Here is a 25,941-nt window from a genome sequence, read left to right as displayed (position 1 = left end):
CGGGTTAGGTTGCGTTACGTTGCCATCTGGGTGGCCGATAGATTTACACGGCCCTGACTAAGAAGCCCGTTGATAGAATGAAGGTGGCGCGATCTTTCGTCGTGAGCAAAGCATTTCTAGCTGTAGTAGTGTCTTCCAGATAGCATTCAATGCTGTACTTGTCTATCAAAGAACTCACGACACGATGACAGTGATAATCAATTCATGTCGTGCCATCATGCTCTTCGTCTGAACCTAGTAGACAAAGAACAGTCTTCTATATCCCAAAATTCATTGCTTGTGTCCCACATTCTCGTGTAGCAGGTAGTGATACCAATGGTGGTGCCGAGACTCGGTGCTACCGGTAGCAAAGGTACGTGAGTCTACCCATCAAGAGGAGCCCAGTTCCATGTTCTGAGTCTGAATACAAGAGGCAGATTTATCTCTTCGGCCAATCGAGTTCCTATAGTCTGAACCTCATCGACTGTGTCAAGATGTTGCCTTGTGAACATGGGAATAAGAGGTGTATTCAGCAGTCACTCCCTAATCTCTCTTATTTGTGGCTCATCCTGAGATGATAAGAGCCGGAATTGTATATGCCTTGACTTCAGGTCCGTGTATTTTGGATATAATGTTCTCTACACTGTCGGCTTGCTAAGTGAGAAACTACTACAGAATTCATCACGTATATTATATTAGTAGTCTCAGATGGTAAAGAATCCTACAGTACATGCGAGCTTGACGTTTTGTTCCATAAACATGAAATCTAAAATCATGGTTCAATCGTAAAATGAGTTCTTCTGATCACATCTGCTACCGGCCTATGGGGCGTCCAAGTCCAATCTATCCAGAATGATCGCTGATAAACAAAGATTCATTGTTCGGAAATGCTCTTCCGAGTCTGCCCATTCTTCTCCAGACGCAGCTCTTCAGCTAAGCGCCTGGGTAATAGTCGACAAGTCAAGGAGATCAGTGATGACGGCCCTTACTCCTCTTGGGCAAATACCTGACGTGCTCGGCACAATCCGTCTGGTCACCCTTGAAGCTATCTCGAGCCGGCACAAAGTCGCCTCCTTGCAGACTGCCCTTGACAAAGTACACGTACCAGGCCTCATGGAGAACATCGTGCCTTCGGCCAGAACACTTGAGCACCACCTTGCCGCCGCTAAACTCCTCGAGCGTCTTTTGGATCTTGGCCAGGCTGACCGTCTTGTGGGCGTCGGGCTCAATGCCCGCCTGCGACAGGGCCATGTACGTGTCCAGCATCTTGAAGAGACCAAATGCGCGGGTAAAGTAGTCAACCACCTCGAGACCGGGAGTGTAAGTGGACTCGTAGCATGATGGAGCCAGCGTGTTGATGCAGGTGGCGTGCTTGTTGTATTCATGGGCCCAGAGATGAGCGTTCCCGCCGCTGAATGGGAGGCAGCCTAGTGTCAGTCTCTCTTGTAATACTCATTCATGTGTAAAGAGCTCCCTTGCTCAAGACGACTTACTACTTGGCCACCCAGTATCTGTTCATGTGCTCGAGAAGCTCTTCTTGTCCGTAGTGCTTCAAAATCTCGGTAATATTATTGAACCGAGGGGCCATGCCGCAGAACTGATCATACGAACCATCGCAAAGATCGGGCCTAATGAGATCCAGATAATCAATACTAGTTCCTGGATTCTTGAGTGCAGATTCATAGTCAAAAAGTATCTCACCAAAGACCATGTAACGTCCAATCTTCTTCCGAACCGCCAACATGAATCTCTTCGTCCCAGAACTGGGTCAGCAGGAGTCTTCCGCCTGGGTAGATGAAGCAGCAAGAGTCCCCGGCTGTTTGATTGTGACAGCTCATGGGCACATCGATGGGACAGGTTCCCGCGCCCGAAAGCGGGATATATGGTGTTATCGCGGCCGGAGCATGATGGTCGTTTACGGCGTTGTTATCGGTAGCGGGCGGCGCGAGTACGGAGCCGAGTGGGTTCGGGAAGTCGGAGAGCTGTAGGGGTACCTGCGAGAGCAAGTTGGAAGCGTAGGTGAAAATGTTGCGTAGAGATGTCGTCGGCGCCATGGTTGCATGTGTTGCATAAAGTCAAGACAACAAGCAATCAATCCTGAATATATCTATTGTCTGTCAAGAAGCGGTCTGTCTTTCCAAGAGAGACACTTGAAGGTAACGATCAGCTGCCTACCAAACATGATCCCATGACGTCGCGTAGGGCTGATCAGCGATAGCGATAGCGGGATTGTTTGGTGCCGTGCAGTGGAATGCTGCACTGAAATGCAGGGGTCAATAGGCAGTGTTAGGGGTCTTGGCCGCAAGCAAGCTCTAGTGTCAAGAAGCACTACAGACCTCGAGATTACAGTTATACGCGGCACTACAAGCACAAGGCGCGTCAGCTAAGACAAAGGCAACATCGTAAGTGAGGCCTCCTCAATCTCCCAGGCTACGTTACAACTATGTGCTACAAGTCGCCATTCAAGACATCGCACACAAATTAGTGCAGCAAATGTACTGCGAGTACATATCATAGGCGAAAATGTATCAATTTCTATAGTCTAGGGGTATCATACGCTGTGTTCCTGTAAGCAAAATATTGCCAGCCTCAGTCTAGCCCATAACGCCGCTCTACATGCATCGAATGGTTCTGCAACTCCCAGCAGAGTCTTAAACAGCCTCCCAATCCATGGCATCTGCAATGAAGCCCCAGTCCTCTTCCTCTCGTTCCCAGTCCATGGGATTATCAGGCCCGGAATCATCTCGAAGCTGCTGAATGTGCGACTCTGCAATTGCATACGCTTGGTCGCAGCCCGCAAAGATGGTTTGCAATATCTGCTCGAGGTTGTACGCTTCTAGCGGAGCTGGTGTATATCCCTTCTCGTCTGGACCGGAATCTCCATCTGCATTTTTCCAGCGGTTGCGCAGTTGTTTGGCTCTCGAGAGCTGTTTCATGACCCCTCCTTGACCCAAAGCTTCCCGCAGCGGATTATCCGGCCTCTCGAGAGCAGCGAGAACATTGGCGTGGAATCGGTGGCTGTGCGATCTGCCGGAGGAGTTGTGGGTACTGTCGGCAAGGCCAGTAATCTCAATGCCAAAGACGCCCATGAGATGGACCAAGGCTCGCTCGATATGCATATAATATCTGAGGGGTAGCGAACGTTAGACACTGCTTAAACGCAAGAGAGGTTCTTGACAATAGCTCAGGGGCGGGGCAACTTACTCGTAAAAGTCAATCTTGAAGTGCATCTCGTCGGCAGCGACCTCGTCGGTTGAACGACCAACGCGGTCTGTAGCCAAGCTGTAACCCTGGAAGAGGAATGAAAGCTTCCATTTGAGACGAGCTACCAGCTTAAGGTATCGATCCAATTCCCTCTCGGGAGAAGTCTTGATCGCCCGACTGGTAGAGGCAGGAGCCGGACGCGTCGCTGCTGGTGTTGACGATGATAATGGCTGCGCATTCTGCGGCCACGTCCTAAGCGAGCCAGTGGTGGGGGCTGATGCCCAGCGAGAATCCTTTAGGCCCATTGTGGTGATGCTTGGTTCCGGGAACCAGGAGAATAAAATTGCATATTAGGCAAATTAATTGTGATCAAGCGAGTGAAGATATATCCAGCAATGGACAATGGTCATTGTAAGGTGTCGGGTAGGTCAAGGGAAAAACAAAGGAAGCAAGCCATTGTCGTTGGACTGTACTGGCGGAGTCTCGAGTCTCGACTACCAACTACGCAGACGTAGTGGGGCAATTGACGTCCGTCCAAGATCGTCATCTGCGACTGCCCCGGACGAATCGACTATAATGTCCCAATACAATGCAACTGCGTTTTGCTCATGAGGAGACATGCATCCAGCTTTGAATAATCTTACCAACCAAGGTAGCATTTTTATGTTTGCCTTGATCTTTGAAAAATCTCAATATTACAACCAGACGTGGCCAATGGACGCCTTTTCTATATTTCGATAGAACTGGAGCAAGATAAATACCATAGATTAAAATGCATGACCACAGAAAGGCTGCTTGTATCGATGAAATCCATCAATGAGGGAATATTAGAATATTAGAACCCCCAATCTAATCATTGATTCCAACATGAAATTAACGACGGAATTTTGCGATTAGACTATGGAGTATCGTGATAGGCAGCAGTGAGTAGCAACCGGCACGATAAGGGCGGAGTGAGAGGTCATGATTTCAATTCACAATTATCAATTTATATCGCTTGAATCGATTTTTTGTAAACAATTAAAGGTACCATTAATTCTAGTAAAAGGAATGTCCTGGGCCAATTGCGCGCCACCATTTAAATGCTAAAACTCCAAATACCATGCACCAAAAACCACGCTGAATGCCAAAAACAAAATGCAGAATAATTTATCGTTGCCCGTTGTGCCAAACCATTCTAGTGTGTGTAGGAGATGTAGAAGCCGTTGTTCTCGTCCTGCTCGAAGTAGACGTTCCTGTAGTCATCGACACCGACGTTCTCGGATCCCTTGTGAGTGGCGAACGAGAGGTAAATGGTCTCGGCACAGTTCAAGTCCCATGAGCCGTGGTCGGTGGCGCCGATCGAGGAGCTGTCCCAGTTGGTCAGATCGGGACCAAACTCGTCGCTCGTGACCGTGGCGTCCTCGACCTCGCTCCAGGACACGCCGTCGGTGGCATCAATGTCCTCGATCTGGTACACCGAGACGCGACCGTTGCCAATGACGCTGAAGACGCGCTCATCTGCCTCGCCTTGCTTCCAGCGGAGAGTGCACGTCTTGGCTTCGGCCGGAATGCCGCTGAAGACGCCGACTTGGTTGATGTCCATGGCGCCAGAGACAACCTGGAAGTAGCTGACGGCTGAACCAGTAGTCTCGGGCTCGGCGGGTACTACGACGAACATGTCTCTCTGATCGTCGGTAGTAAAGCCACTGGTGCCATTGGTGCCGTGAGTTCCATTGGTGCCATGAGTTCCATTGGTGCCAGTGGTTCCATTGTAGGCAGTTACCGTGGAACCGATCGAGACGCAAGGATCGTGGTCAAAGCAGCCGTCGTACTGTCCACACTTGGAATACCAAGTACCGGTAGAACATTCCGTTCGTGTCTTTAGAGTGCTGGAGGGTGCAACACAGGGATCGTAGTCGAAGCATCCTGAAATGTTACCACAAGTAGAGTACCATGTCCCAGTAGGGCAGTCTTGTCGTGTCTCCAGGTCGCTAGAATCAGAGGCAGTGGACGGCTCAACACACGGGTCGTAGTCAAAGCAGCCATCGTAGATGCCACACTTTGAATACCATGTGCCAGGAGAACATTCTTGCCATTCTCGTGTTGTTAGGGTATTGGACGGCTCAACACAAGGGTCGTAGTCGAAGCAACCATCGTACTGTCCGCATTTGGAGTACCAAGTTCCGGGAGAACATTCTTGCCATTCTCGCGTGGTCAGGGTATCGGACTCGGATGCGGTAGAGGAGGGCGAGACGCATGGGTCGTAGTTGAAGCAGCCGTCGTAGATGCCACACTTTGAGTACCAAGTTCCGACTGGGCATTCTTTCCACTCTCTAGCCTGAAGCTGGTCAGACTGCGGCGCGACACACGGATCATAGTCGAAGCACCCGTCGTAGGCGCCACATTTGGAGTACCAAGTTCCGGCTGGGCATTCGTGCCATTCGCGAGTCGTCTTGAATGTCTCGGACGGTGCGACGCAGGGATCGTAATCGAAGCATCCGGAGATGCCTCCGCATGTATAGTACCATGTTCCAGTAGAGCACTCTTGCCACTCTCGAGGTGGTAGATTGTTGTCCTTGGTAGTTGCGGGACGAGCAGAGGCAACAGCCAGGAGACTGATGCCAGACAGAACAATGTTGCTGTTGACCATTGTGTATGATGATATTGAAAGTCGAGAATGTTTATGAAGTATGTTAGGAATTGTTGTGTAAGTGAATAGAATTGATTGTGATGTGATGATGATGATGATGATGGACGAGAACGGAAGTTGTGGTGGTTGTCAATGGTTGTTATATAGACTCTGGCAACCGCGGAGAGAGGGAGGGAGACATAGAGAGCAATTACTGTTGTCCAATTTACTAAGTTTCCTGAGCCTCCAGCGCTGACATTTCTGAAGCTATCCCAACGGAAAAGCGCAGCGCGTTCCCTTCACTGCCTTGTGAAGCGAACATACGAGAGAGGAATAAGCTAAAGAGGTATATTGCGGCATTCTGATTGGTCGCACAGCTGTGGCAGACCATAAATGCCCCGAGGCGCAGCTCAACCGGATCAAGCAGCCCCGGAAAGGCTATTCGGAACGTTTTGTGGCACGTCCCATCATCTTACGCCAAGACGACCTCGAGGGCTGAAAGCGCCCAAATATAGAGTTGGCTAAGCCGCCAAACCAGAGGCTGGACTACTTGGCATAAGGCTTATGATGGGCTGAGAGATCAAAGTTTAGGCGGATCCGACAGTAACACTTGTGGTGGAAAGAACGCGCAATTGCTGATAACGACCTAACAATATTCTCGTATGGTCGATAATAGGACTAAAATGGCCAACGACAGCCGGTATCACTTGGTCACAAGATGCAACAATAGAGTGTTGTTGAGTACGCGGTCTTGTATAGTATGTTGGGCAGGATTAACAGTAGACTATGTCGGAACTCTCAGATGCCGATGTGTATAGCTTGAAATACAGAGGCCAACCTGTCATGGAAGGTTTTAGAACAGCAAAAATAGAGAATCTATCGGAGATGTAACAAGTTTTGTTGTCGCCGATTCGTGCGGGGAGATCTTGATTGGCTTGGATATGCAGGTAGATCAAGTTTGAGGTCTGTAGACTTGATCAACAAGGCTTGGTAATGGTGCTGTCTTATTTACTAGATCGACTTGATTCGGGCACCTAATTCGAGTTCTGCGCCGCCTTGGTCGTTTAGTCGTGCCTTTGCATGTCAATATGACAGAGTCATTCCTCCCTGTTGCACCCGTTGCCCCCGTTGCCTCTCTATCGTATGGACTGAGTTTGATGATATGCCAACTCTATTTATAACCAATTCGCAGACTCTTATGCATGATTAATGAAATGTGATGAGAAACAGAAAGTTCATTCGGGTTTGTGGCGGCGGCGAAATCTGCCGGATAACAAAGAAACCCGTGCGGAAGGATTGAGGCCAACCTGAAGGATGAATGAAAGCAGAGGCAGCCTCATGTTAAGCTTTATATTCCTGTGTAAGCAATAAAAAGACTTTTCGCCATACTACACAACTATGTATTATGATGTACTTTCAAGCCTTGGAATCTTTGGGTTGACCAACTTGATTTGCACCCACAACATTGCGTAGTCGCAAACATTGACACTACAAGCTTTTGGAATCATGGTGTACACAGTCCAAGGTGAGATGGCTTCATAAAGCCGGGATGGACAGCTTTCAATTGGGTTCAGCACGACAATTGCCAAGCCGCACTTGTTAGGGGTCGTCGAGAACGGTGCTCAATGCCTGCACGTCGAAAGGAAGGGCTTGTATGGTCTGATCAACATCTACATTCCCATTCGTACGATTTCTCAGTCCTGCAGATCATCTCACCATTATTGGGCAGAGAAAAGCTATGAGTGTGTGGTACAGGGAATTGCACGTGGGTGAGAGCATGCATGCAGCAGCATAGCCGTCCATACCAAAACTCGGGGAAGGTTTACAGTATAGCCGGCAGGATGATCTTACATTCAGGGGCTGGACACACATTTTTATTGGATGAGTCGCCGCAATGGGAGTCTTTAACTCCACGTCATCGATGTTGTTGCGATATCCCTAGCGTTTCTGAAAGTTTTGTCTAATGAACAGCCGAGTAGCGATCTTCTCATCCTCTTTGAAGTCTTCGCTACAAAGATGTTGTCGAAAAGGACCCATTTGCAATTTGGATCATTACTTATCATGTATCAATTGTAGCTTAAACGTGACAAGTATGTACGTGTTGTTTCTCATGCCGAGATGTATCTGTATTCTCTGTTCTCACCTATGAGGATGGTATGTCTAAAATATTTCTACGGCCGTCCTCAAGTCAACATACATGCGCTGCAAGCACCATTCATTCACCCTTGGGTGTACTAATCAATTCAATGGGGCGAAAAAACTCGAATTCAAAAATACACCGGACGTTCAGTCAATAGATGCGAACCAGTTTCACCACCACCTGCATGTTCGGAGTAATTACGCAAGGACCTTGGTATGTAGTACGGCAACAGATGGAAGCCTAGGTATACCCAGTAATACACAGGAAATTGATTATGTCAAAGCAGACAATACATTACACATTTCTTCGCGAGAAAATACCTAGTTTTGGTAGCCATTACAGCCGTCATTTGTTCTGGGCGAGTGCATATGGAGGCATGGAACTTGACATATGTACACGGGAGGCATAACGCATAGCAAATCCCACCAGAACATTCGTTATTGCAGACTGCCAAGCGGCTAGGAATTGCGCCATTCAATAAGTCCAATACCCTGTGTTCCCTAAAGGACCCCTAGTCGCATTATAGCAGTCATAACTCAATACATTTCCACCTATAGTGCCGCGGTCTACACTCAGCAGAATATCTGAATCTTTCGGACGCGCCAGCAATACAATTCATCAGCCGAAAAACCCGCTCAAATTTCAAATGTTTTCTTATCAAAAAGCCATCGAGTCACGAGGATCCCTCGGAGTTGGGATTGCGACATACGGGCATGATGAAGAAAGAAGACTTTCAATACGACTCTGACGATTTATCGTCATGACGAAATTCACAATCAACCGCGCCAAGCCCAAGCGATCTTTTATTTTCCCCCTTCTTCTCCTCAGCCTCGGCCATACGGGTGGTCGTCTGACATGGAAAAATTCCTGATTCCTAGACCCCTCTGGATGATTTGTTTGGCCGTGTCCAGGCCGACTGGGTTACAATGTTGTGATCACGACAATTCTGGGACCAATGATACCACTGATTTATCAATACTCGCTTCAGTCCCTTTTCTCTCCCCCGCAACCGCAACCGCTACTCGGAAACACGCTGTACTGCGCCCCCCGTTCAACATCTTATATGCAGTGCTCGAGCTTACTGGCGGCGGTCCAGCCTCATGATTCGCCGAGTCTGCATTATACCATATCCTTGTGACCTCACCCGACAGCCTGGATTGCATAACGCGGGCCCAACCCTCGAAAGCAGCCCGCCCATTTTTTATTACCGGGTCAGAGATCCGCTGTGTGACTTGCAGGCTGCAAGCTGCGCGAAGAGAGAATGCGACAGCGATCTTTCCGGTCGACAGCTCCAACCGATCAAATCACCAATGATAGACGGCCAGGCCACAAGCAAGTGTGGGTCATGGAATGAAGGTCAGCTTCGCTCAGGCGAATATAGTGCATCCTAGCTTGCTGAATTAGGAAGGTGTTTCGGCAGTCACAAATGACGCCCAGCTGGTGGGTAGGACTGAGCACGACTATGATGATGTTGATGTCTATCGCGTGTAAGTCAAAAGTTGCGAGAATGATCAGTATCGGCTGTATGAAGGATTATATAATGGCTCGTGGACTGTGCGAAAGAGACATGCAAGCCAAAGATTTTGAACAAGTCCAATCCATTCGTGGTGCTCGAAACCTAGAAGTCACAAAGATACCAGGTCAAGAGATACTACGATTGATTAATAGCAACCATGAAAACAAACTTTCAAGCCTTATGGCTATCGTTCATCTGGGCCGCCAAGGCCTCGTGGTCCCTTGACGACGGTCTGACAGTCACAACAGGAACTGGTATCTACACGGGCTTGATTGCCCCCGACTACGACAATGTCAGAGAGTTCCGCAGCATACCCTTTGCACAACCTCCCGTAGGAAAGCTTCGGTGGAAACCACCCGTGGCTCTGCCGGCGTCCCGGAAACATCACTACTCTACCAGATATCCCACCAACTGCCAACAATACCTGCCCAGCTCTCTCTCGCTATGGAGCACCGTCCTGACCGACTATGGCATCGACACCCTGGACCAGAGCCGCCATGCCGGAGAGGTGGCGCAGACGAGCTCTGAAGACTGCCTGGCTCTAGCCATTTGGACGCCCGCCAACGTGACGGCCGACGCCAAGCTGCCCGTGGCCTTTTTCATCCACGGCGGGGCCTTTGTACAGGGCGGCGTCGACTCCCCTTACCTCAAGCCGACGAACTGGGTGAGCCGGAGTCAAAAGCACATTGTGGTCTCTGTTAATTGGCGGGTCAACATTTTTGGCTTTCCTAATGCCGCGGGTCTGGATTCTCAGAATGTCGGATTCCTTGATGCTCGACTGGCCTTGGAATGGGTCTATGAGAACATTGAGGCATTCGGGGGAGACCGCGACCGCATCACCCTATGGGGCCAGTCAGCAGGCGCCGTGGCATCAGATATCGTCGGCTTCGCCTTCTGGGAAGATCCGTTGGCCTCCAGCTTGTTCTTGCAGTCGGGGAACGCAATCAGACAGTTTGCCAGGGGCGATGACGCTCTGCAGACAAACTTTACATTTGTGGCAAAGAACCTAGGTTGCGACTTTGAAGACGACGCCGAAGCTGAGCTGGACTGCATGCAGCAAGTCCCGGCCAATCTGATTACGAATTTCGTGGGCCAGTATGGAGACAACAACACCGAGCCCGGGTTGTACTTTAGACCGACCGTGGATGAAAAGGTCGTCTTTGCAAACTACACGGCGCGCGCAAAAGCCGGCTTCATTCCCAAGATCCCGGCACTGATCAGCACGACTGCCAACGAGGATGCTAGTCTGATTGCATATCCCGCAGACAACCTGGTCGAGGGTCCCAACAAGACCGCCACCAACCTAGGGACATTGGCCGCCTTTGTTTGCCCGGCTTTCTTTGGGACAAATGTCCGAATTTATAACAACTTGACAACGTATCGATATCAATACGCTGGTAACTTTTCCAATATCTCACCGTACTCATGGTTGGGCGCCTACCACGCATCCGATATCCCCCCCATCTTTGGTACCTATGACTTGCACGGTGGCTCAACGGCGCTCGAGACCGCAGTCAGCAAGATTATGCAAAACTATATACTTGCCTTTATCTCGGATCCTCTCAATGGGCTGAAGAATCTTGGTTGGGCACCAGATAATAAGTTGCTCCAGGGCACTATGAAGCGATTCGCTGCGCGCACTGTAGAGGAAAAGACGGTCAACTCTCTAGATGTGGACAACCCTTGTCGCGGCATTGGCAAGTATGACCCGAGCCCGAGCTAGAGAGTATTTAAATATGGCGGCTGAGGCGGACATTTTGAATCTCGGCGAGATCCAGTCATTCTTTAGACGTATAGTCCGTACGGACATGGCTAAGCTATAGTTATATATAGTCATCCTACTTACTGCCTATCGGCGCTAATGTATAGTCTTATCTATAATACAACTTCACTCTTTACAAATATCAACTCATTTTCAATAATCAACAAATTTCTCGTAGTTGACTTGACAAGTTACTTTTTCTGCTAGATTAAAAATGTCGTCTTGAGATAAACAATCATTTGCGCGTCTGAATCCCATGCTCGAGGAATTTCGCCGGGCCGTTGTACTGAAATAGGTGTTATACCCGACCGTCGTCTCTATGCACCTCCGCACGCAACTAACGCACTAATTTGCGTGCTCAGCCAGGTGGCTCGACGCTCCGCACTTTGACACCTTCTCTCCTCCCTCCCTCTCTCCAACAACTGGGGGACCCCGGGGCAGATCTTTGGGAACCAGCATCCAAGGCACAATAGATTACAGTCGACTGAACTTATCACGACGCCACAAGCGCCGCAGCACAAGGGGAGAGAAAAAGAAGAAGAAAAATACCGCACAACCACCCCCTCAAGAACCTAGTTTCCACACGGGCACCGTTTCTTGCCATGACCATGATCAAAGCCGCCGCGCCGGCCCCACAGGATGACCTGAAGACCGTGGTTGAGACGCGGAACCGGGAGTGGCATTTCCACATTTACTTCCTGCTGCAGTCTCCGGCCGAAAAGGCTGCGGCCCTTGCACTTCGCGACGCCGTTTTGAAATTGCGCCGAGATGGTGACTATTTTTTTTGAATTATGCCCATGCTTTCGTGAAGAAAGAAAGGTGTCGCTGACTTGATTCAAGGTGCCTTTGTCGCTGTCCCGTTGTTCAGGGTCAATGAGTATCCCATGGGTCCTCACCCAGCTGGATCATACGAAAGTAGGTTGTTGAGCCAATTGGGCGAAAAAAATTCAATGAAGAGACTTGAGAATCAAGAAAACTGGCGCTGATTCAAGACCACCCAAACTATAGTCTGGGTGCCCGACACTTCCTTCTCCGACGTGTTCTTTTACCTGTCAACCAACCGAGGAAACCTGAGGTGAGTTTCGTGGGAACTTTCCCCCATGCATATACCTGCACGTGCCGAGTATATATATGTATACGATATCTCAACCTCGACTTGCCACCTCACTTAATTCCCAAGTCTTCCAACACTTACAAAATTAAAAGCATCCTCGTACACCCACTGACCGCCTACCAACGCCGCGACCACGAGCTCCGCAACGCCTGGATGGGCACGCCGTGGCCCATCTACCTCGACGTTCTCCCGCGGGACGGCGATATCCCGCTGCAGTACCCAGAGCTAGGGCTCGGCTGGTCCACGTCGCCTAAGCAGGAGATTTCGCTCGACGAGAGGCGCAAGCGGGGCGCCGAGGTCGAGGCTCTGCTCGCCAATGACCCAGAGGCGGCCCCGGCGCCGGAGAGCTGATGAATGCTTTGGGACTTGGTTTTACTCTGTTCCCGCGATTGCCGAGTAGCAAGCCCGTGAAATTATGCTGGGAGATGGCTTTCCAACAATGATCGCAGGGGCGGCGTTGTACATGTGTACCTGGCAATCACAGTTCTTAAAATTACTGCTTCATGTACATGCCCATTCTTTGTCATTTTGACTACGGCATAATTCGCTTTCATACAGCCAGCAATTTTCAAGTCTTGGTGATATTTGGACCTCTTTCTGTTTATCAAATGGTATCTTATCAACAGCCTTCGCATCATGTCGTGCCTGATATCCCCATTATGCCCAGCTATAAATACAAGAAAAAACAAGAACAAATCTGTCATTTATCATCATGATCTGACATCTAGCCGTCTAGGCGCGACACTTGGCAGCCTCGGCTGCCCAGAGCTCTTTCTCTTTCTTTAACTCTCTCTTTGCATACCAAAACGTGGCAGCCGTCCAGATACCAGCCCAAATAAACGGCACGCTCCAGCCAATGGTGTAGGCCGCATCTGCGCTCAATGTGAAAATCAAAATCGTACACAGCACGGCGCAGCTCTCGGCGCCAACCGCCCAAAAGATGCCGAGTCTTCTCAACATGGAACGGAATATATGGCTTGCTTCGTAACGCTTGTCAAAAGCCACACGATAGTCGGTGCCGCCGGATCCATCCACAGCACAAATATCCTCAATCAGAGAATAGATACCGGGACGCAGCTGCGAGCCTTTCGGAATGGACGAGATGCGAACCGGTGCGGGTACCTTGAAGTACCGGCAAAGGTCAATGGTAAGAAGTAGGGTGCCAAAGACATACAGCATGGTCGCTAATGGCATGGAAAGAAGTCGGATATAAGGATCTTCCTGGACCGATCCGACAATCAACTCAATCATGACAATGATCCACGCGAGTGTAAACATCCAATGGAACCAATCAAGATACCATCTATGGGCACCAATGACCTGTGAACATGTTAGCAATGCTGTTCTTGGATATTTGTTCCGCAACATGTACTCACCCTGCAGGTACTGTTCTTCTTGTACAGCCGCCAAAACCGCACAAAGTATTCCAGGATACTCGCACCACCAAGCGCTGCTGTCACGATACTGAAGACGGTATTCGCGCTGAGTCGCTCATCGTCGGGATTTCCGGGGCCGACGCCGTACCACAGACCAAAGTACAACGCAATCGGCATGACGACCGAGTCAAACAGGATGACGGACCAGAAGAGAAAGATGGCCATTTTCCGCGTCCGCAACGTGTATCCTAGCCTCGGCGGCTCGGGCTGGAACGCCGGCACGGTCACTTGTTCACCTGCGCTGGTGGTCACGGTCGGCTCGACCGCGTCCATCTCCGTGTCTTCCAGAATTTGTGGCTGTTGGGAGCTCCTCCTCCTTGTCATGGCCAGACTCGGCCGACCAAAAGGTCCGTCAAATCGGCGGTCAAACTCCTCACTGGCACGAGCCTTTTGCGTCGACGTTCGCGGCTGTGGCTGCGGCCGGGATAATTGCAAACTTGTCCTAGGATGCCGCGGCATCGGCGGCGAAGCCATGGCGGGATCGTCGTCATTATCGGCGGCGGCGCCAGTGGCACCCTCTTTAGGGATGGCATCGAGTCCGACGGGAGCGCTCTGCGTTTTCCGTTCGTCAAGCATCTCGTTTGCAATTTGTGGTGGTGGCTCTAGGGGTGAGCCATTGTCTTCGGGTAGAGTGCGACCCAGAGCATCCGCTTGTGCACCCTCACGTGTCTTGGTGTCTGTGTCAATGTCCAGGTCGTCTTTAACGACACTCGGCTTCTCGGGATCTCCAGGACCTGCCGGAGAAATCTGTTTATTGGACATGATGAACGATGTTGCTACAGTAGTCCATGCCACTGTTCGTCTAGATGATTCTAATTCGGAGGTGTTCACCAGAGGAGCCAACTGTACCTTGGCTTGATGTCCACTGGTGAGGTATGCGGGAGGTATCGAATGTCAACAAGCCTTGCACACGCAATGGACAAGTAATAGTGCAAGACGAGAATTGAGAAATGGCAGTATGAGTTCTAGGCCAGAAATTGAACGAAGGATCAACCACTTTTGGAATAGATGATGAAGAAGCCTGATGGGGCTTAATGTATGACCGTCTGTAGTCTAGGTCTTTTTTTTCTCCTCCAAGTCTCGTAAGTTGAGAATCAACGTCACGTCAAGTTAAAGTCCGGACTGGAGTTCCGGTTTCTAGGGCGTCCCAAGAAATGAAGGCTCGGCAGTGATGTCATAAGCTCCAATAACCGTTGGATTGGCACCAGGGATATTGCCAAAGCACAGGCCATTTTTGAGCACTAGCTCCACTATTCTGGCCGGGCCTTTGGCTAGCTTGAGATCATGGTTGAGGAGCGCTAGGGCGCATTCAGTACATACCTACATTGCAGCAAGGATTGAAGTTCCGTCTTCTCTGGACGTGTCTCAAAAAAGACCACAAACTACTATGAAGCAAACGCCTTTAAGAAAAGAGAATCTCATGGCATGTACCATTAGATTTCTGCTTAATACTTGCAAATACTGCAGGTTTGCGTTAAAAAATGGGACAGTCGCTCGTTTCCTGTGGACAGACAGAGTTCTTGGGTGTGCTGAGTCCTGACGGAGCCGACCGACCTGTAATAATGCTAACACCAATGATCTCAGCCCAGGCGCTTCTGCAGGCCGTGGAGAACCTGATGCTCCATCTACATTATACATACTACATACACACGTAATATTGTCAAGGGGGTCTACTACGCTTTTAGACCAGTACTTTGAATTCCGAATATTTTATTTCCTCTTCACTCTTCCTGTTGGGATCTTCCGAAGCAGGCTGTCATGCGGTACATACTTTGTAACTCGAGGAATATTCTTAATATTTTGCCATGTACTCCGTATACAGCTCGATATTCGAAAACTCAGGCCCTCAGGTAAGACAAATACCTGGATGCAATCAATCTTTATAGTATAGCTAGGAGGCCATGGATGCTTTGTCGTCTTCACGTTATAGTCAAGTGACACACAAATAGACATTGCCCAGACAGGAAAGACTCACTATTCACAATCACGATGTACAGCCTGCACACCTAGGTACCTAATATTCAAATGCTTGCAATTGTGCCTATTTCATGTTTCTTTGTATGCTGGACCAAGAAACCAATGCCTACTACCTCTATGCATGCTTACCGAACGTGCCCAATAACGCCTAATGACCGTCCACTCTTGTCGAGAGAAAGGCACTCCGTGACCTGACCCACGAAATGGGTGCAAATCTAGTAGAACTCCCCATAATGCTCAAAACGCCTAGAATCGCCGCTGGACTACCACGTCGCGAACCGTCCATACATATGCTCAAGAGGTTCAAGCCCGTCTTTGCTTCTTTCTTGGAGTCCAATCCTCTCTGTGATGAATTTGAGGAACTCTCTGGCTTCCCTGGCCCATCTAAGGCTCACCCAGCAGCCGTGCTGTGACATCGCCCATGTATTCCTCCTCAAGATCATACTCAAGGCCATCTCTTTTGTCAATACCAAAGTGTAGAAAGGCTTCGACAACGCGATCAACATCGAACCCCATGCTCACGAATGCGTCTATCATATTCCTGTTATATCCCTTGTACCTACAATATCGTGTTAGCAGAATGCCCGGGACGAATAAAAGGGAACTTGGTCCCATTACCTGGCCTCGGGTATCCTCTGAGGCCCTGCATTAGACATGGACGAGGCTGCCGCGCTATTGTTCTGCCATTTCGCGTTCGGGGGAGCATTGGCAAACCGGACGGCCCACTCGTGAGCCTTGGCCTCAAATGCAGGCTTGTTGTCATTCATCATCTTGGCTACCTCGGCATCTTGGGGGTCTTTCGGCTCTGGGCTTTCGAGCAGTGACTGGAGGGAGAGCAAAGTCGACTTGATCGTGAGCACTGGCGACCATGCTGTGCTAAGTGTGTCTAGACAGATAGCTCCCTAACGCAAACATGTCAGTGAGTATGTCCTGCGAAACGAGGGGAGGGCAGGCAAGGATACGTACAGTTTGGCTGCTCACGTTGGGGTGCCAGATTTTAGTGTCGAACTTCATGATGGGAGGGCGGAAGGGGTACTCGTTGGGTATCTTAACATCAACATTAAAGTTGCCGCCTTCGTATGGTGTTCCAGGAGGTCCCTTGATGCAGGCCTTGAGATGCGTCAAATCGCCGCTGTCATTAGTAGCGGCAGCAGTAATGCCGCTCTTGTCATTGTCCTTGACAATGTCGCCCAACTCCTTGGCTACTCTTCTGGCTCGCGAACTCGCCATGTGTGCTAGAGCGTCCGTTCCCTCTTGTGTAAAATCGTCGAATTCGTGGGATAGAAGCTGTCGGGTCAAAGAGGATGTCAATATTGTGCAAGAACAGCCGCCTCGGATCGATCGTTCAAGATGCAAATGAAACGAGGCTGTCCACAGCAGCGTCGCGTGAACTCCCCTCACACGCCGATGGAGGGGTCTGTCTGCTATGGTGGGGAATTGAGACTTGCTGCCCGCTGGCTGGCTGTGGTTCTGTAGCGTCGTCTGGGTCTGGGCCAACGAGGCTCCACCGAAAATGGCAGTGATGGCAAGGGCGTCGGCGTTGAAGATGCACTCTGGCGGGGCAAATTGAAGAAAGCAGTACTACTATGTAGAAGATGACGATGAAGAAGAAGAAAAAGAACAATGGTTGATTCTGTGTCGTATCTTTCCGAAACAGTAACTACAAAGAAAACAGGTTGGTCACTTCCTGGGTTCGGGGAGATTCTAGATGACGAGCATCGAACATGAAATATTAAAAGCAGCAAGCACCGCCGAGGCGTGCAAGCAACCGGGCAGGCAAGCACACAGCCCAGCTTGTCCATCTACCTAATGTACAGGTAGGTAGGTATTCGGAGGCATTTCGCAATACGAGCCTACCTACTTGAACATCTCTCAAGCGATTCATATTTTTGAGGAAGCAGCACTTTAGATCGACACATATTAGGTCAAATCATACATTTCCAACTCCAGCTATCCATGGCAGAAGTCTTTCTGCTAACCTCGTACTTGGCACACGAGACATTCTTCTAACGAACCGAAATATCTACGTATCCCTTGCCGCAAGTAACTATGTTGGTGGGTTGAGGGTTTTCGAGCTTCGCACATATGCGCACGTCAAGGCACTTTAACATGCAGTGTCTTTAATGTGCTGAAGGAGTAATATCTTCAGGCACATTCATCCATCAAAGTTAACTGGGGTCAGAGATATGGTATAGGATAGAGAAAAAATGCATCGAGGGTCTGGGCTGATTTCCGATGGCTTAGTATGACACGCTCAAGGAGATGAAACTAGTCAATTATGACCGTAGACAGGTCTGTACTGGTAGAAATCAACTGGCTAAATGCCCAAACGAACTTGAAGATTCGTTCTGTCAGGTTGGCCTATACATACATTGTATGCATGCAGCACAAGGCAGGTAAGGTTTGGCGCAAGAGTGGAGGGGAAAGCGCCCGCGTCGGCATTTTCCTTTTCCTCTCCGCCAAAATTTCTCGAAACAGGACGCAATCGATTGGTAGCTTCCAGTGACCCCACCAAGAATTCTCGACTGCCTGCGCATGCAAGCATACAAAACGACCACGCCTCTTGGTGATCGCATTGATGCTCATGTTTGACTCTTGTGGTTTTGCCGTGTGGAGAGAGAGAGGGACATACTATCTCATTTAGATTTGGATCCTACCGAGAGGAGCGATTTGTTCTGTCGACGAGCAATTGGCAACCAAAGCCATGGCGACAACCACCATGACGACCACCATCCGGAAGAAGGATGCAGGTCTTGCGCCGGAGAGCGAGCGCTTCCTTCGCTGCTGTGCCGATGTAGCGAGCGCTCTTATTGAAGACTATGAATCGACCAAGGACCCGAAAAAGCCCAAGAAGGACATCAACCTCAACAGTCTGCGATCAAAGCTCGCCAGGAAGCACAAGCTTGCCAGTCTACCGCCATTGACGGCCATTATCGCCGCCGTTCCCGAGCACTATAAGAAATACATCCTGCCAAAGCTGATCGCCAAGCCGGTCCGATCATCCTCTGGAATCGCCGTCGTGGCTGTCATGTGCAAGCCGCATCGTTGCCCCCACATCGCCTACACCGGAAACATTTGCGTGTACTGTCCTGGTGGCCCCGATTCCGATTTCGAGTACAGCACACAGTCATACACTGGATATGAGCCGACGTCGATGCGAGCTATTCGCGCCCGATACGACCCCTTTGAACAAGCTCGTGGTCGCGTGGACCAGTTGAAGTCCTTGGGACACTCGGTCGACAAGGTCGAATACATTATCATGGGCGGTACTTTCATGTCGTTGGCACCGTCTTACCGTGAAGAATTCATCGCTCAACTACATAACGCTTTGAGTGGCTACCAAACAACCAATGTTGATGAGGCGGTGGAGGCGGGCGAGATGAGTAACAGCAAATGTGTGGGCATCACCATTGAGACGAGGCCAGACTACTGCCTGCAACCGCATCTGTCAGATATGCTGCGCTACGGTTGTACGAGACTCGAAATTGGCGTGCAGTCACTGTACGAGGATGTGGCAAGAGATTCAAACCGAGGCCACACTGTTGCGTCTGTCGCCGAAACTTTCTGCCTGGCAAAGGATGCTGGATACAAGGTGGTCTCGCACATGATGCCGGACCTGCCCAATGTGGGTATGGAACGCGATATCGACCAGTTCAAAGAATATTTTGAAAACCCTGCGTTCCGAACAGACGGATTGAAAATTTACCCAACCCTGGTCATTCGTGGTACGGGTCTCTATGAATTATGGCGCACAGGACGGTATCAGAATTATACGCCAAATGCTCTGATAGACCTCGTGGCAAGAATCCTGGCTCTGGTACCACCGTGGACTCGCATCTACCGTGTGCAGAGAGATATTCCCATGCCCCTTGTGACATCAGGTGTCGAAAACGGAAACCTCAGAGAGCTCGCCCTAGCTCGTATGAAGGACTTTGGCACCACGTGTCGCGATGTGCGAACCCGCGAAGTTGGTATTAACGAGGTCAAGCACAATATCAGACCTAATCAGATTGAACTCATCCGCCGCGACTACACTGCTAATGGAGGATGGGAGACCTTCCTAGCATACGAAGACCCGAAGCAGGACATCTTGGTAGCGCTGTTGCGCCTGCGCAAGTGTACCGAGAAGTACACGTATCGGGAGGAACTTACGGGTCAACAGACCAGTATGGTGCGCGAGCTCCACGTATATGGCACAGCTGTGCCAGTACATGCTCGTGACCCCAAGAAATTCCAGCACCAGGGCTTCGGTACTCTGCTCATGGAAGAAGCTGAGCGCATCGCTAGAGACGAGCATGGTAGCGAAAAGATCAGCGTCATCAGCGGAGTAGGTGTTCGAAGTTACTACAAGAAGCTCGGCTACTGGCTTGATGGTCCTTATATGAGCAAATGGCTTGACGGACGCAAGCAAGAAGAAGCTTGAGGAAATCTAGACAGGTCACGAGATGAAATACCCTACAACAGAAGATACAGGACTTGAAGTTCATGGGGAATTCAGGTCTCGCGAACAAGCACTACAAATTTGAGCGAGCAGGCAAGACATAAAGTGTCTCTGGTTACAACCATCGCGAGCTTTCGGGAATGGACGACGAGAGACAAATGCGCAGATTTCACGATGCATGATATTTACCATCATACAATCGATGTTGCCCACCATCACGTCTCCACTCGTGCTGGTTCGATCTCGTTCGCAACTATTGTCATCAAGCAAAAGCAACAGCTCAGCCAGCTGATCCCATACTGCGTCGAACCGCCGACCAATATTACGATGCTCACCGCACCGCTGTGCGCACAGTTGATTTGAAAAGGCCATGATATCCTGGCTGACATTCATTCTTGAGTCAGGCACGATCGTACGAAGCCACTCGAGGGTTTCTCTTCACGCATATCCGTGTCTCTGGCAAGGCAAGACTTCTGTATCACCCAACGATAGCCTAAAAAATGGTAGTCGAAACTCAATAAATATTACAATCAATCAAGCCCATCACCCCTTTGGAGCTACTCCTCCGAGTGCTAATTCATTCCGACTCTCCATTCGTCGTAGACTGCAGCAGAAAGCTCCTTTAGACAAGTGCGTCAACATTGACTGCCTCATCATCCACGACACCACTAGAATCTTTGCAAGGCCAAATCAATGGAAAGGCCGCGACATTGATCCCGAACAATCCCAAGCTGCACAGATGCCGAAGGGGAAATCCTTCGTGTTGTCGTCTTATTCGCAGGATGTAGAAGTAGTAAGCAGTTTCATTATGCTCGTGCATCCTGACATGTTGATTCGGTTGTCTGCACAATTGCATGTCCCCGGACCAACTACAATGCAGACTAATCTCCATCGTAAGTCGACGCAAACAGGCTGCTTTTCATCATGCAGAAGCACTTTCTCCTGCCCACGTGCTTGCGAGTCCATTGAGGTCCGTTGTCACCGAGAAAATCGCGTCTAGGTGCCGCTTGTTCGGGGAACTGATGGGGAGTGATAGCGTCTCGGCGCCTTGGCAGAGTGCCATGATCGTCCAACTGCAACGCACGACTCCGGCACGCTCTCGGTTACACCCCTGCGACTCAATCTTAACACTACCCTCAGCTGTGCATAGTACGCAAGACATATTGGGCAAATTGCATGCTACACAATGGTAGCTTCCCTATTTCTTGGAGACCATCAGCCTTCCCTGCAGTGGAACCTGCGTGCTTGCTATGCATAGGTATATAAATGATCACCCCCGAGGGCATCAACAGCACAATGTCTGACCACGCGACCACGTTCCTCATCGGTCGATCGTACTGCTTGCCTCGGCCCTTCTCGGAATTATCTTCCTTTCCCGAGCACTTATTGCGCTCATCATGAAACCGGCCACCAAGTTCCTGAGCGCCATCTTGCTCGCTGCCTCGAGCGGCGTTCTGGGCGCACCAGAGGCCGAGCTGCTCATCTCGGCGCGGACGGCGGACTCGGTGGCTTCAGACTTGTCCGCCGTGTACTACTCGGATGTCTCGTCGTCGGTGCCGCTGTTGCTTGGAAACGACAAGGGTGCTGCGTCCGGCGGTATCCGCGCCTGGGCCCTCGATCCCGAGTCGAGCAACGGGACCTTGTCGGCTGTCGCACACCAGACGCCGGGTCGTACCAAGGCTCTGACTACCGTCTACGGCGTGGGGAACCGCGACCTGGTGGTCACGGTCGCGGACCCCGACTCTATTGTGCGTCTCTTTGACGCCAGCACGTTGGAAGTGGTCGACGACTCCCTCAAAAAGGTACTTGGAGCTTGGTCTGTTGTATGTGCCTGGAGAAGCCCGGTGAGCGGCGAGCAATACTTGTACCTCTTTGGAAAAGGCCAGGGAGTACAGTTTCTACTACGAGCTGTAGACGAAAATGAATTCGAGCTTGTCGAGGTTCAAACCTTTGAGACTGCATTTGAGGCTTCTTCGTGCGCAGTTTCACCCGTAGATGGGCTTGTCTTCTTTAGCGGAGATGACGATTCGACAGTCTACACTTTCAACGCCAGCGAGTCTACAGCAACACCCGAGATTACCATACTTGGGAAAGCAAGCGATGATATTACAGGCCTGACCGTTTACGTGAGCCTCGAGACGGATTACCTCCTTGTCGCACAAACCGACATAGTGGAAGTCTACGACACGAGTCTCAACCTCCTCGGGACACTGACTTTGAGCAGTGACGATGATATTGAGATCCAGGGGCTGAGCATCTACCAGGCAGCGACTGATGCATACCCGGCCGGTGCCCTTGCCTACGCCTTGGAGAGTGATGCTGGTGAGGGTTTCGGTGCAAGCTCGCTGGAGACGGCCTTTGAGGCCCTGAACTTGACACTGAATACGGCGTATGATCCGCGCGTCAAGCCGTGCAAACCTGTATCACCTATTACTGAGGCTTGCAATAGAAACGGTTTCTATCAAGAAGACGGCTCTTGTCTGTGCTTTGCGGGTTATGCGGGCGATACATGTGCCTCATTCACGTGTCGCGAGGACTGCTCGGGACAAGGATCATGTATTGGTGCCAACACCTGCGATTGCACCACCGGCTGGGGTGGTCTATACTGCGCCTTCAAGCTTGTCGCAGCGGCCGAGGAAACAGACGCATTTGGCGGAGATGGAGACGACCCAGCCGTCTGGATCCACCCCACGGATAAGTCGCAGTCCAAGATCATTACGACGATCAAGTCGGAGGAGGGTGCCGGACTCGCCGTCTTCCATCTGAATGGCACAACGGCGCAGACGATTTCTGCTGGCGAACCCGATAATGTCGATGTCATTTATGGATTTGAGGCTGGGAGTCGGACCGTGGACTTGGCGTATGCAGCTTGTCGAGACGACAACACTCTATGGTACGAATCGTCATCAGCACCATATCATGCTGCTTAAAAAGTGATGACTGACTGACAGAAACCCTTCTTAGCTTGTTCGAAATCACGTCCAATGGTACCCTGATCGATATCGCCGGTGGCTCGCAACCGACCAAGGACGACTACGACGTCTACGGAAGTTGCGCCTACCGATCACGACTCACGGGCCAGCAGTACCTCTTTGTCAATGCCAAAACGGCCGAGTACCTCCAGTATGAGCTAACTTGGTCCACCGAGTCGGCGGAGCTGCAAACGGTGCTCGTGCGCAACTTTACGGGCGGATCGGGGGGCCAGGTTGAGGGCTGCGTGACCGACGAGGCTAATGGCTGGCTCCTGGTCGGCGAGGAGCCGTTTGGTCTCTGGCGCTACAGCGCCGAGCCCCAGGCAGACTTCGAGACTGTGGATGAGGGATATCTGATCGACCATGTTGGCAGCGATGGACACATGTGGGCCGACGTCGAGGGCGTGACGCTGGTCGAGGGCTCTTCAGCCACCGAGGGTTTCATCCTGGTGAGCCAGCAGGGCGTCAGCGCGTATAACGTCTATCGACGGGCAGCACCACATGATTATGTCCTGACGTTTACCGTCGCGGCCAACGAGGACAAGGGCATCGACGCCGTGTCCAATACGGATGGTATCACGGCCGTGGGCGCGAGCCTGGGTGATGGTTTTCCCTATGGTATTTTTGTCACGCACGACGATGCGAATGAGTTGGCCGAAGGTGGGACGAGTGAGCAGGCTAGCTTTAAGATTGTCAGTCTTGCTGATATCCTGAGCGAGGAGTTGCTTGCTGAGGTTGACCCGAATTGGGACCCTAGGTCATCTTGATCCAAGGACGGTGATTTGCCGCTAATTGTTAGAGGGAAGGAAATGTAGGGCTCAATCATGAAAATAATCGATTATGATGTTGATTTCTCATACACAAGATCAACAATTAAACTTCGATACGCGTTATGAATCTTGACTGCCATAAGCTTCGCTAGGAATTATGTTTTGCTTCTACTTGGTCCCATTTATGCCACTGGCTTTTTGATCTCGTTACTAGGTACCGTAGCGGGGAATAGTGGTTCTAAACAATGATTGTTTTATACACAATGGTTGTGTAGTATTACAACAATTGCTTCATCACACAATCATTGTGTGGCAAACAATCATTGTGTAGCTACTGATTTTCCCCCTATGGTAGGTATGTTTATCCGAGATGCAAACAAGATAATCTTTTGGTGGTGTATGCAGCAGGCCATGCCATCATACATCAGCCTTATCAAATTCAGTACATAGTATCAGCAACAGACCGTCAAGACTGGGGTGTGCGTCTGATTTGCCTTGGCGGTGGGCGAGTAGACGACAGCATTGGGTGGATATATATATGTACTCTGTACTCTGTAAGGCAGAATCCCGCATCGAACAAGGCTGAATATTTCTTACCCCTGGCCAAAAGGCTACAATCTGACGTGAATCCATGGCAGATGGGTCTGTCTTATCCCCAATAAGTAGTCGTCAAGCATGAGCATAGTAAGCATTCAACAGTTTAGAGTGTGTAATAGTAGCCTCGAGGGGGGCATATCCAGCACTCATGATAGTCGGCGATAGACCTCTACTTGTAGTCGCAAGATAAAGGGCCATCGTGCCTTGTCAAGCGAGCAATGAACGTGTACCGAAACTGGATGGCAACCCACACCAGTGTGCTGTGGCAGTCATCGGCTCAGAACCTTCCTCACACGGGAGAAGACACCAATTATCATCTCCACTCAATAGTGCTTACATTGAGGTGGGTATGGGGATAATAGTTGAGCCTGGTCTTCCGCCTCGATGCCATCATTCTCTAGGTCGAAATGCACTTCCTTGTTTCCACCCAGGTGAAATATCCGGAGTTTTTGAAGAAGCTAAAACGAATTCAACTTCGCGACCTACCTTTTCTTTTTTTATTAAAAAAAAAAGAAAAGAAAAAGACATGAGCTGCCGTAACTATAGTTCTTGGTCTCCAGAGTATACATACTAGTAATCGATATGTTGCAATTCGTATTTTGCATGGCAAATACCCTCCCCTCCCTTCCTTCCTTTGTCTCCGCGCTAGCGCTGTGAGAACAAGGGACCTAATACTGCGTACCTATACCGTAAACGTCGAGATTCAATTGAGCGAAAACAAATGACTTCATCGGTTGAATGCCGACACACCCTTGATTATTTACCACGGCCTAGCACTCGGTGCAGAACATCATGTACTAAGCTTAACTCACCTATGTACGTTGGCGAAATCCAATACATCGCGCGCCACTGCACATATGATTTACACGAATGTATCATACAAGCTGACATGAATTCCCCGCCGTGGGCGGACAATGCGGCTAATCAACCGGTACTCAAGGTAGGAGGGGTGTATAACAGCCAGTTCTGTAGCCAATTCTACATTCAGTAAAGTTCCCAGCTCACACAGCCAGAAGGTCCAGTACAGCCCAGAAGACAGCCCGAAGGGTTGCCAGAGGGTCCATCCACCTACATACCTATGCCAAGACCCAGTTGTGAATTCCAAGAAAAAAAAACCAAGAACCACAGCCTGCATCAAGAAGCGTGGGTTGTTTTTGCAAAGGTCGTCTTTCGGACTCGAGCGAAGTATTGATTGCATGGATGTAAAGTAAAAACTGACTTCAAAAGCATTCCGATTGGCCGCGAACGCCACGCCGAGACTTGTGAAGTACGTGGGATGTAGGGTAGGCAGGCTGGGATTGGGTAAAGTAGTAGGTAAAGTAGGTACGGTACACTGCAGTAGGTCTGTATTTTAATAAGTGAAAGAAGAAGCTAACCTATTGTATGTTTCCCACGCAGTCCCCCCCTGCTTTGGATCCATAT

The 25,941-nt window shown here is 50.1% G+C and overlaps 9 protein-coding genes across 9 annotated transcripts; 4 read left to right on the top strand and 5 right to left on the bottom strand.

Annotated features, from left to right (window-relative positions):
* Nucleotides 1-948: 948 nt before the first annotated feature.
* PFICI_10997 (uncharacterized protein) lies at nucleotides 949-2,033 on the bottom strand (the record flags this gene model as incomplete). Its single annotated transcript, XM_007839578.1, has 3 exons — nucleotides 949-1,390; nucleotides 1,473-1,607; nucleotides 1,681-2,033. 3 exons carry the CDS (start codon nucleotides 2,031-2,033, stop codon nucleotides 949-951), a joined length of 930 nt encoding a protein of 309 aa, XP_007837769.1.
* A 597-nt stretch (nucleotides 2,034-2,630) lies between these two features.
* PFICI_10996 (uncharacterized protein) lies at nucleotides 2,631-3,488 on the bottom strand (the record flags this gene model as incomplete). The annotated part of the gene is made up of 2 exons (XM_007839577.1): nucleotides 2,631-3,105; nucleotides 3,184-3,488. The coding sequence occupies 2 exons, from the start codon at nucleotides 3,486-3,488 to the stop codon at nucleotides 2,631-2,633; spliced, it is 780 nt and encodes a 259-aa protein (XP_007837768.1).
* Nucleotides 3,489-4,360: 872 nt separating this feature from the next.
* On the bottom strand, nucleotides 4,361-5,815 carry PFICI_10995 (uncharacterized protein; the record flags this gene model as incomplete). The annotated part of the gene is made up of 1 exon (XM_007839576.1): nucleotides 4,361-5,815. One exon carries the CDS (start codon nucleotides 5,813-5,815, stop codon nucleotides 4,361-4,363), a length of 1,455 nt encoding a protein of 484 aa, XP_007837767.1.
* Nucleotides 5,816-9,607: 3,792 nt separating this feature from the next.
* On the top strand, nucleotides 9,608-11,173 carry PFICI_10994 (uncharacterized protein; the record flags this gene model as incomplete). The annotated part of the gene is made up of 1 exon (XM_007839575.1): nucleotides 9,608-11,173. One exon carries the CDS (start codon nucleotides 9,608-9,610, stop codon nucleotides 11,171-11,173), a length of 1,566 nt encoding a protein of 521 aa, XP_007837766.1.
* Nucleotides 11,174-11,814: 641 nt separating this feature from the next.
* On the top strand, nucleotides 11,815-12,677 carry PFICI_10993 (DOPA 4,5-dioxygenase; the record flags this gene model as incomplete). The annotated part of the gene is made up of 4 exons (XM_007839574.1): nucleotides 11,815-11,983; nucleotides 12,053-12,127; nucleotides 12,221-12,287; nucleotides 12,419-12,677. 4 exons carry the CDS (start codon nucleotides 11,815-11,817, stop codon nucleotides 12,675-12,677), a joined length of 570 nt encoding a protein of 189 aa, XP_007837765.1.
* A 381-nt stretch (nucleotides 12,678-13,058) lies between these two features.
* PFICI_10992 (uncharacterized protein) lies at nucleotides 13,059-14,524 on the bottom strand (the record flags this gene model as incomplete). The annotated part of the gene is made up of 2 exons (XM_007839573.1): nucleotides 13,059-13,646; nucleotides 13,703-14,524. The coding sequence occupies 2 exons, from the start codon at nucleotides 14,522-14,524 to the stop codon at nucleotides 13,059-13,061; spliced, it is 1,410 nt and encodes a 469-aa protein (XP_007837764.1).
* Nucleotides 14,525-16,123: 1,599 nt separating this feature from the next.
* PFICI_10991 (uncharacterized protein) lies at nucleotides 16,124-16,969 on the bottom strand (the record flags this gene model as incomplete). Its single annotated transcript, XM_007839572.1, has 3 exons — nucleotides 16,124-16,298; nucleotides 16,358-16,641; nucleotides 16,706-16,969. 3 exons carry the CDS (start codon nucleotides 16,967-16,969, stop codon nucleotides 16,124-16,126), a joined length of 723 nt encoding a protein of 240 aa, XP_007837763.1.
* A 1,474-nt stretch (nucleotides 16,970-18,443) lies between these two features.
* Nucleotides 18,444-20,162, top strand: PFICI_10990 (Elongator complex protein 3; the record flags this gene model as incomplete). Its single annotated transcript, XM_007839571.1, has 1 exon — nucleotides 18,444-20,162. The coding sequence occupies one exon, from the start codon at nucleotides 18,444-18,446 to the stop codon at nucleotides 20,160-20,162; it is 1,719 nt and encodes a 572-aa protein (XP_007837762.1).
* Nucleotides 20,163-21,577: 1,415 nt separating this feature from the next.
* PFICI_10989 (uncharacterized protein) lies at nucleotides 21,578-23,919 on the top strand (the record flags this gene model as incomplete). Its single annotated transcript, XM_007839570.1, has 2 exons — nucleotides 21,578-23,073; nucleotides 23,145-23,919. The coding sequence occupies 2 exons, from the start codon at nucleotides 21,578-21,580 to the stop codon at nucleotides 23,917-23,919; spliced, it is 2,271 nt and encodes a 756-aa protein (XP_007837761.1).
* Between the last annotated feature and the right edge of the window lie 2,022 nt (nucleotides 23,920-25,941).

The sequence above is a fragment of the Pestalotiopsis fici genome, assembly GCF_000516985.1.
Source record: "Pestalotiopsis fici W106-1 unplaced genomic scaffold PFICI_Scf_8, whole genome shotgun sequence".
In the NCBI taxonomy this organism is placed as follows: domain Eukaryota; kingdom Fungi; phylum Ascomycota; class Sordariomycetes; order Amphisphaeriales; family Sporocadaceae; genus Pestalotiopsis; species Pestalotiopsis fici.
This window is presented reverse-complemented; position numbering and strand designations above follow the sequence as displayed.